General features: G+C 34.1%; 1 protein-coding gene across 3 annotated transcripts; it reads left to right on the top strand.

Annotated features, from left to right (window-relative positions):
- The first annotated feature begins 8,415 nt into the window (after positions 1–8,415).
- Positions 8,416–10,854, top strand: LOC112272925 (binding partner of ACD11 1). Of its 3 annotated transcripts, none has more exons than XM_024501112.3 (7): positions 8,416–8,646; positions 8,855–8,958; positions 9,112–9,184; positions 9,401–9,505; positions 9,606–9,951; positions 10,194–10,459; positions 10,739–10,854. In XM_024501112.3, exons 1-7 carry the CDS (start codon positions 8,641–8,643, stop codon positions 10,742–10,744), a joined length of 906 nt encoding a protein of 301 aa, XP_024356880.1. In that variant the 5' UTR covers positions 8,416–8,640; the 3' UTR covers positions 10,745–10,854. The 3 variants fall into 3 exon arrangements, with proteins under 3 accessions (XP_024356880.1, XP_024356879.1, XP_024356878.1); XM_024501111.3 differs by having other exon boundaries at positions 10,726–10,854; XM_024501110.3 differs by lacking the exon at positions 10,739–10,854 and having other exon boundaries at positions 10,194–10,694.
- The last annotated feature ends 472 nt before the right edge of the window (positions 10,855–11,326 follow it).

The raw sequence follows: 11,326 nt of genomic DNA, 5'->3' as shown, positions 1-11,326 counted from the left end.
ATGATGGACTTATGATGGATCCTAAGAAAGTTCAAATTATTATGGATTGGAAGATCCCAAAAACGGTAAGAGATGTCCAATGCTTTTTGGGATTTGCCACTTACTATCGAATCTTCATCAAAGAATTCTCTCAAGTTGCATCTCCACTTACATGTTTGACTTGCAAAGAAAAATTTCAATAGAATCAAGAAGCAGAAGTAACATTTGAAGCTTTGAAGGCAACCTTTGTTTCTGCATCAATCTCATATCGCGTCGATTTTCTAAGCCATTTTTTATGGAAACAAATGCATTAGACTTTGCTTTGGGTGTCATATTGTCACAAATGGGAACAAATGATAAACTTCATCCAATAGCTTTTCATTCCAAAAAAATTTCAACAGCCAAGATCAACTATAAGATTCACGATAAAGAACTTCTTGCAATCGTGGATTCATTTCAAGAATGGCAGTATTATCTAGAAGGTGCTTCTAGCCCAGTCACCATATATACGGATCACAAAAACCTTGAATATTTTATGTCAACATGTATTTTAAAATGTCGCCAAGCCTGTTGGAATATGTCTTTGTCAAGATTTGAATCCAAGATCACTTATCGACTAGGAAAACAACAAGGTTTATCAGATACACTCTCTAGACAATCTTATCTTGTACCAAAGGAAGGAGATGATGCCTTTGATCAACAACAAACAATTCTCTTGAAGCCAAAGAATCTTCATCTTCAAGCAATGAAATCAACACTAATTGTTGATTCAACTTTCATTAAGTAAATTCAGTCAAGTATGTCTTCTGATCCTCTTATTCGTGATATTAAAGGAAATCCTTCAAAGTCTCATGATATTTCCAAGTTTGAATTCAAGAACAATCTACTATATTTTGAAGGACGCCTACATGTTCGAGAAGGTGAAGCTCAATTACGTATTCTTTAAGCTCGTCATGACTTTCTAGCAGCAGGACATTTTGGATACAATAAAACTTTGGAACTAACATCCAGGGACTTTTGGTGGCCATAAATATGGAAAACAGTCAAAGATTTTGTACAATCTTGTGATGTTTGCTCAAGATCAAAAACTCCTTGTCATCAACCTTACGGACTTCTTCAACCATTACCCATTCCAAAACAACCATGGTCTTTTATTTCTATGTATTTCATCATAGATCTTCCAATCTCAGGTTCTTATGACTCTATATTCGTGATAGTAGATTGTTTTACCAAGATGGTACATTTTGTACCACGTACAAAATCTATCACAAGTGAAGAAATAGCTAAGCTCTTTCTTGATAATATCTATCGATATCATGGATTATCCAAGGATATTATATCAGATAGGGGAACTCAATTTGTATCAAGATTTTGGCGAACTCTTTTCAAGATTCTAAAAGTGGATATAAAACTATCTTTGGCATTCCATCCTCAAATTGATGGACAAATGGAGCGTGTTAATTAAGTTTTGGAATAGTATTTAAGATATACCATTAACTACCAACAAGATGATTAGACAACTCTTTTGCCATTGGCAGAGTTTACTTACAATAACACGGTACATTCTTCTACAAAATAAAAAATTTTCTTTGCTAATTATGGTTATCATCCACGACTTGATACTTTTGACTTTTCAAAAGTTGATAATCTTGCTGCAAAAGATTTGGTAATTCATTTGTCAAAACTACATGCAACGATGAAGGTACAGTTAAAAGAAGCTCAAGAACAACAAAAGGTCAATGCGGATGTCTATCGAAAGGAACAACCACCATTCCACATGGGTGATAAGGTATGGTTACTTCATTACAATATCAAGACTACTCATCTTTGTGACAAGTTAGACTATCGAAGGCTTGGACCATTTTCTATTTCTGCTCAAATCAATCTACTTGCATATCGTTTACATCTACCAAAGTCAATGAAAATCCATCAAGTATTCCACATGTCTCTTCTTGAACCATACAAGATAGTGGATATACCAAAAAGAAGACAAGCTCCATCTCTTCCTCTAGAAGTGGACAATAATGAAGAGTTTGAAGTGAAAGAAGTCTTAGATTCAAGGCGGTGTTGAAATAAATTGGAATATCTTGTCCATTGGCGCGGTGTCGTAATACGTGAAGTCTTGCTTGAGAATACTCTGGGTACATGACTGTGTAAAGAAGAATGGAAATTGCAATAACAAAATCCTAATTCTAATAGAATACTAAAAATACTCTAATTAGACCATAATAAAGCTAAGCAAGCTTAATCAAATTCAAAAAAACTTCAAAGAAAATTCAAACAAATAATAAGAATTTTTAAATAAATATTAAAAGAATCACAAATATCACTCAAATACATCTCAATTCAATATTAATTTAATTCTAGTAAAAATCCTATTGAACTTCATTCAAACTTTAGGCCAAAACTAATTGAATCTTAAATCCTAATAAAATCCTAAATCCTAAATCAAACCCTAAACAAACCTTAAACCAAATCCCAACCAAATTCTAAACCAAATCCTAACCAAATCCTAAATCAAACCCTAAATTCTAAATCAAATCCTAACCAAATCCTAATCCAAATCTTAAACCCTAAACCAAATCCTAATCCAAATCCTAAATCCTAAACCAAATTCTAAGTAAACCTTAAACACTAAATTAAGCCCTAATCAAATCCTAATCTAAATCCTAAATCCTAAATCAAATCCTAATCCAAATCCTAAACCCTAAATCAAACCCTAATCCAAACCTTAAACCCTAAACCAAACACTAACAAAATCCTAAACCAAATCCTAGTAATTCCTATAACAGATTTAAACCTCAATAACTAATGAATAAACCGTTGATCTTAACTCAAATTTTGCACACTTCTAAAAAAATAATTCTAAAACAAGCACAAAAAAATTGAAAAGGATCGGAGTTACCAAATTGACGATAACCTCAAAAATGTGCTCGGATATTAGCTAGCTTCCTTCTCCAATCTTGATGCCAATCTTCCAGAGCCAATATCTCTCTTTTGCACCGTTCGATTGATTTCAAAATTCTCATATACATAGAAAATCAAGTATTATATCCTCTTACATAAGTTTCACTCCAATCAAACTAGAAGATTGCGAGAAATCTTAAAAACTCCCAGTAGACCTAAAATTCTACTTTCTGAGACCTTGATCCAATTAAATCTCAATATTCTTCAATTCAACCATTAGATCGAGCTCAAATTCACAATACATATTAAACGCAACTATAACCATAAACCCACAAATTTTCACATATAGATCTATTACAAAACTCTTGAAATCACCCAAAATGTAATCCCTATTCTGTTTCATAAAATCCAAGACATCTGAAACAAACCTTGACTTTGCAAAGCTCTTACAAAGTCATAACAACTCCAAATCACCCAAAATTAATTTTTATAAATACTTTATCCAATCTTCTATCAAATCATAATCTTTGTTTTGCCATAGAATCTTGGAGTCATCATCGAGATTTGATTTTGTGCCTCAAGGTCTGATTTCGACCCTAGTTCATAACCGGCCTTCTTTGGGTATCAACATCTAGTTTTTTTAAGTAATTTTTATTAGAATTTACTCTTTACTTTCTCCTAAAGATGTCTATATCATTTATTTTTTTAATCTACCTTATTTTGCCTTATTTTTGGCCCTACAAAGTAAGTAGAAGTTATTTTTTCTAAAAGGGCAGCATTACTACTAAAAGTTTTACTACCTTCCTATCTTTTATTTATATTTTTCTACCTTTTCTTTTAACTTGGCTCTTCTATAATAAGATCCATATTATCATCTTTCACCATCTAGTCACATTACAACATGACATCGGATATGATATTAGTGAACGCACATGGGAGCCACTAAAATTTTTTACAAATGGAGCAAAGGTGATGGAGGCTTTTCATCCATGACATCCATCAAAATCAAGATGAAAATCTTTCTTATAAAAGAAACAAGATCTAGACAAGATAACGTTCTACTTTCAATCCTTGTTTGTAGCTTCTTTGTAGTTGTGATGCTCAGGAGATAGTTAACCAACAACCAGCGGATTCGACTCAAGAGCCTTCATTTGTTGACCTGCCATACGAGACATTACGATTGTCACAACCTTTAAGATGATGTAATTGAGATGAAGATCTTCAAGAACGACATATTTTTCCTTGAATAGATGGCGAGATACAACGTGTTTGGTATCATGACCTTGAAAGAGACTCTCGATGTTTGGTGATTTTACTAGAGGTAGGAACAACTCCTGATGGTGTTCCAAATGTTTTATTTGAAGGAAGTTATGAAGGCCTCAACAATGATTAAATAACTAGGTGATCTTTTCACCCTGATATGGGATACTATCGATGTTTGAGAGGCGCTATCAATCATCTTTGAAGTGAAGAAAGATCACAGTATGTAGTGAATACAATTCATCGCATTATAGATTTTCTCAACTTATGATTACCACTCTTCGTGGAACTCGTCCCTAGAAGGGGGGATAATGTCATGGACACACACATGTAAGCCAATAATTACATGTATAAATAGGTAGAAATAAGTAAAAATAGGTAAAAGTGAATTAATTCTATAGTATTTGCTATGGAAGCTTCTTAGGAGCTTTATAGACACTGCTTTGACTTTATAGGTGTCTTTAATTGACTTTTTGGATTAGAAACGTGGTCAATAAGTTGACCATGTACCACACATGTTGTTAGCTTGAAGACCAAGCTAACTATGTGGCCCACACGTAGAAAAACTTGCCTTGTAAGTCAAAGCATGTATCCTACAAAGTCAACACATATTGGAGGTCCTATAGAATGTCGCGACATAGCTCTTAGTTAGATAATATATATAGAGACAAGAGTGAAGCCTTTTTCACTCTTGTCAACTCCTTTCTTGCTTCCAATCTAAATTTAAGGGTCTCTAGTTTTCTTAGCTTTTTGGCAATAGCCATTCTAGTTTCTTTCTTAATATATATATCAAGTTATTTCTATTTTGTCATCTTTCTTTGAGAGAAATCTCACTTATTTATTTGTCTTTATCGTATCCTTGTTCTTGACAAATGAGGCCATTTTTCAAAAACTCATCTAATTACTTTTATATTTCTTTAAGTTTATTCAATATTAATTAATAAATTGGCCAACTAGCCAATTTGATCCCCGACACTAGTTCCATAAAGAAGGAGGCACCTCAATCAGGTAGTACGCCATTGATTAAGGTAATTAGGAAGACATTCTAATATTTACATATGAATTTTTATCCCTTCTGCTCATTTGGTTGTCTTTCCCACCATTGAAGCAAGATTTGGAACCTCTACATATTTTGATTGCTTATGTTGTATTTGCTTCTTCATAAAAGTCATTTATATGAATAAATTCTTAGTCGCAGATCATTTTGCTATCCTTTTTAACATAAGAGTACAAAAAGTGACTATGTATCTTCCATCTTTGAAAAAAATTATCCTTGCTAGCCAATTGACATATTTATTTTCTACCTCTAGCCATAGTATATTAAAGATAATATCATATCTAAGCTTTCTTACTCTAAAATTCTCCTTCATGGCATAGGTGTCACTTAGCTTTGGGATTTCTTCTTCATTTGTCTCGCTCAATACGTTCTTTCAATCATCTACTAAATGTATACTCTTTTTTTAATGACCCAAATTGGTTGAAAATTGTTGTCGAGATATAATTTTTTATAGAGCCATAATCCACAAGCACTCAACATGGTTGTCTTCTTAGTTGATCTATTAGACACACCAATTGATCCTTTTAATAGTTGTATGAGGCGATGTTGTTTGTCTTTGAGAAACAACAATTATCTACAGTACTAGCCCTTAGTACCTTTATTGAGAGCCCTATTTTTCTACTCTACTTCTTTATTAACTTGGTAGCGCTTGAGATTTTAAATCCTCTATGATTTTTTGGTGCTTGAATTTTGACTTTTTGGACAATCTTTGATGTGATGGTCTAGCTCTCGACTATAAAAACATATTTTTTTTTGCCAATAATTTTTGTCTTTGTCATATCAATGGTCTTTGTAGAACATCAATTTCCATCGACATTAGTTATTGTGCCATAGTATTGACTAGTAATATAGGACTTTGCTCTATAGGTTGTACTCCACAATTTCATAAATCTATAGCATTGATCCTTTCTACAATCCTTATTGCCTCCTCAAATATTTGTAGATCCCAAAATACCACTTCTTGCTGAAGAGTCATTGGCATACATCTTCTTACCTTAAGGTCCTTGAATATATATCAGACTTGCTCAATTTCAGCCTAGCAGATGTCAACTTTTTTAACTTAGGTGCTTCTATTTCTCCTTGCAGAGTAGTGATCTGGCTTAGGAGGTGTTGTATTTGAGTCTCTATTTGACATTGTTCTACTATATCTCCTATGCTACAATTTCCTTATTGAACTTTGCTATTGTAATGCCTTCTTTCTTTATATTTGACTTCTTAAAGTAGCTTATTGTAGCTTCAAAATAGTATCCAATGTGATCACAATAATTGACTTCTAACTAAATGGTGGCCTTTGATAAGACCAAAAATTCTAAGTTCTAAAATCTCATGAAATCCATAACAACAAAGATCTCAACAAAACATAATACTAAGCAGATTAGAACAAAATTGAAAGTAACTAAATAAAATGGAAGATGAAAGACAAGACTAAGTAAAAAAGAATAGAACGAAACAAAACCAAACAAAATTAAATAGAATGGAACAAGAAAACCAAACTTTATTGAGAGAAAGAGTTTGAAGCCATCTCTAACTGAATGCCTCAAATTATCTCAGTTAGTGCTATTTATATTTTATTCAACTATCTCAAAACTTTTTAAAATATCCATAATAGTAGGTCCTACCAAAATAGCCACCCTTCTAGAAGATTTTAAAAGTAGGTTCTACCATGATAACCAGTCTAAGCCTTTCTAGAAGATTCTATGGTGGATCTCATATGAACCAATATTCTAACCTCAATTCTAGAGGCTTCTCAAAAACAACTCTAATTATATATCTTTATATGCAAATAATACAATCATTCTATCCATGCCTTCTTACAATTATTTAGATTGAAATAGATGATTCAAATAGATTTTTTTGTGAAATTTAGGCATAACTTTCTTCTATATCCACACTTAGTTGCCATATTTGAGGTGCTTAGGACTTGAGTTGTGAACTTTGAACTACTTGCATAAGTTTCTCATAATGTTATAATATCTCTTATAAAGTTTTTTTTTTTAATATAGTCTTCCATCGTTGTGGTATATTGTTGTAACCAATTGTGTATGTCTCTAGGCTCTTTGAGGTTATTAGTCATCTCTCTTGTATTTTGCTTGTTAAACTTACGTTGGGTAGGAGAAGATCTTTTTGTGTATCTTCTTACTTTAATTCCTTTGCTTATTTATACACAAAAAGATCTTCTCCTACCCAACGTAATTCTTCTTGATTAAATAAAATAATTTAAAATTCTTCTTGATTAAATAAAATAATTTAAAAATAACTTATTTATTATGATACTTCTATTAACTTTTAAAAACATACAATATTCAAATAATTTATTTAAATTATTTTATCTTATTAATTAGATATAAAAAGAATCATAAAACTAAGAAGCTTTTAAGTTTATTAGGTGTGAATTAGAATATGAAGATTAAAGGGAAATTTTTAAAAAAAATTGTTCAGAGAATTCTTTTAGCAAAATACATTTAAGGCTATTTATGATTAAAAAACAAGTATACATAATCTTCACTGAGCATAATAATCATCTTTGATTAAATTAATTAATTGAATTTTATATACATTAGAATACATGAATAAAATTTGCCTCTCCATTTTAGGATTAACCTCAAAATTCCATTAATTTAAGTTTTAGATAAATGAATTCAAAATAATATAATAATAATTGATCATGAAAATTAATCCAGTAATAAAATTAAAAGTACTATTATAAATATAAGTATTAGATTTATTTAATATAAATATACATATAAATCCCCAATCTCAGAAGTGCAACCTGAACCACACAATCATGCATCAAAATCATGTCATGTAACCAAACGTACAAAAAAACATTTAGTATATTTGAGATCTAGTTTAATGGAATTTCCACATAGATATATATATATATATAAAGAAAAAAAAGAAATTGAATATCTAACACTAAAAAACTGAAAAATTAGCATTAAATAAATAAAAATAAAAGATCCACGCATTTTTCATGATACTAAGAGTATATGAAAAGAAACAAAATGAGGCAACTAGGTAGGGTCAGGGCTTGCAACGAACAGAGTACATCCATCCAGAATAGACGAATGAATTCAGTGACTTTATTCATTCATTCACTAATTCATCCACGAGTCATCAGTTCATCCATCCATCCATCGCGAAGGAGGTCTCTACTTTTGCCCTGAGCAACATCGCTGGAGCGTTACCCCATTGCTCTTTCTTTCTCTTTCTCTCTCGATGCACACGCGACGACACACTTTGCTTTACGATTCCGCTTCCCCGCATTTGATTGCTTGCCCCACGTAGTCGTCATTTTGTTACTCTTCTGCTCATAATCATTTCTCATCTTCCGCTCCAAGACTAGGAATCGGCGACAGTTTCGTGGTTTGATTGGTCTATTTCGACTAGGGTTTCATCAATCGAGAAGGAAAGAGATTCCGGATCTCGCTTCAGCAATGACGGTATTATGATGGTGTTGTGGTGTGCGGATTGTTGGGTCTCCCTTGTGATCTTCTCTCTTTCCTCTTGTTTCGCCTCCCTTTCGCGGGGTGAAGATCTTGCTGTGAATAAGTGTCCCCCCAAAACAGTAATTAGTGTTCCATTCGTTGTCTGACCTAGATATGCCGGGTAAAACCTGATCTGATCCTGCTGCATCGTTGGTGTTTGCAGACGAACACCGTACGGGTGACCAATGTCTCAGTGAAAGCTACTGCACACGATATTCATGACTTTTTCTCATTTTCTGGAGAGATTGAGAATATTGAGCTTCACAGGTGCGCACTGAGCGACGGCCCACATTCGCGTGAGATTTTTCGTTTGCAATTTACAGAATGGAAGCATTGATACCTTGACACAGTTGTTAGTGACGTGCAACGTAAAATTTAGGCTTAGGCCTGGTCGATGAATGCCTATTTTCTCTTGTTCAGGGATGGTGACACCCAGATTGCCCTTGTGACGTTCAAGGAGGCTCAAGCTCTAGACACTGCTCTTCTTCTTTCGGTGCGAGGATTTTTCCCACCTGTATATCGGTTCTTATTGATTTGTTTAGCATCTCTCTTCTCTCGCTTCATGTTACTGCATGCATCTCTCAGGGTTCTTGATGCTCAGTATTTTCTGTATTAAGTGGTTATTGTAATAGCAAATTCGTCCAGAATTACATTCACGAGGACTCCTTGCTATGAGTGAACAACACTAAATCTTATGGTGGTTTTGCAGGGAGCCACTGTTGTCGACAGAGCAGTCAATATTACACCGCTGGAAGATGAATTATCTCCAAGCATCAACTCCATTCCAAGAGATAAAGCATTTGGAAATGATGGGGTACTGGTTTACGATCTCCGTCCATGATAACCTCTTCCGAAATGAATGTTTTAGTCAAGGTTTATCGTTTTGCTCATTGTTCTTTCCTGATCTTGTTTAGGGCTTTGCTGGACCAAGCTCACATACTCCAAACCAAGCGGTTGATGTTATTTCTACCATGCTGGCGAAAGGCTTTATTCTTGGGAAAGATGCCGTCTCTAAAGCTAAGGAGTTTGATGCGAAGCACGATCTTTCAGCGAGTGCCAAGTCTTCGGTGGTAAACTTTGACAAGAATATTGGGATTAGTGAGAAGTTGAGCACAGGGACTGCTGTTGTAAATAAACAGATGAAGGCTGTTGATGAGAAGTATCAAGTTTCACAGAAGACCCGGGCTGCCCTGGCTGTTGCTGAAGAGAACGTTAAAACTGCAGGGTCTGCTCTCATGAAGAACCGATACATATTAACAGGTGTCTATTGATTCCATGATGTGTTTTTCAGATCTCAATTTATTGTTATTTGACTGCTTCTTTTGGTGCTCATTTGATGAAGTAGCGATGTGCTTCACATCGTTGTCGTTGTGCTTACAATTCATGCTTATTGTTTGTCATGTATATCCTCGTCGCGTCAATCACTTGTTCGAGTTTACTGTTCCAAACAGTTTTAGAATGTGAGGGAATCCAAGTATAACTTGCGAGCCACCTTCCTCCAGGTGCAAGTTGGGTTACAGGAGCGTTTTCAAGAGTCCAGAAGGTTGCTGCAGAGGTAAGTCAGAAGACCATCGAGAAGGCCCACACTATGGAAACTGATCATAACAGCGGCCGCGTGGAAGAAGTTCGTGGAGCGCCATCTCTTTATCCGGGTTCAGATCGAGCTACTCTTGCCCCACTCTCAGCCACAGATTACTCTGGTTCCCAATATCCCAATCTTAGCTACGACAATTATGCTCCTCTGCATTCAACAGAACGTTCAACAAAGGTCCCCCCTGCTCAAGGCCTTACTCTGTGAACTCTCTTTTAATTGATGGTGTTTTTGGAAGTAGTGGATTACGCGACTAGGAGAATAAGGTTTCAATCATGGTGGTTGAAAAGCTTTGAGAGCTTATGTTCATTCTTTGTTAGACGTGACATAGATCAGGTGTTCTTGTACTATACTGTGCATAGTATATTTTTGAGGGAAAAAGAATGGTTACATGGAAATCGTTTTTTTTACCTATATGGTCCTAAATTGGCTTCTTTTGACAGCCATTCTGAACAGGTTTGAAAATCCGGGATGGATGCGTGTCATGAAAGTTGGAGAGACGACCCTATTTGTCAAAGTTAGCCATCTGTGTAAATTATAGAAGTCAGCAAATGAGATTGATTTTTTTGGTTTGTTTGTTTGTATCACATTCTTTTCTTTCACCATTTTGATTTGTTTTTCTTTCCTTTTTCCTTTTTTAGTTTCCTGCTTTTTATTTTATTTATTTCTTTATTTCTTTTTTTTGTTTGACTGATGCCTGACTTTTTAGTACTCTATTATTCTCATTGTCCTGTTACAAATCATCTTTAAGATTTGAAGTGTGAGCTCCTGAAGCATGATGATAACGTTGGATATTGAATTATGTATTTAGATCTTATTACCATCTCTATGATTGTCGCAATACTTGCCTTTGACAAGTGTGTTGAGAAACATTATTGAACCGAAACATGTTTTTATCAACGATGAATGATAGAGTTTCATTAATTTCTGTGATGCAAATAAATTTTGTTAGTTTGGAAGGTAAGTGTGAGGGTTTGTGGCTGGAAATAGTGTGCAAATGTTGGATTATATTGAATATCAGTCAGTCATATGACAGATATTTAA

The sequence above is a fragment of the Physcomitrium patens genome, chromosome 20 (genome assembly GCF_059467195.1).
Source record: "Physcomitrium patens ecotype Gransden chromosome 20, ASM5946719v1, whole genome shotgun sequence".
Classification (NCBI taxonomy): Eukaryota; Viridiplantae; Streptophyta; class Bryopsida; order Funariales; family Funariaceae; genus Physcomitrium; species Physcomitrium patens.
The sequence above is the reverse complement of the archived record's forward strand: the minus strand, read 5'-3'. Positions and strand labels throughout refer to the sequence as shown.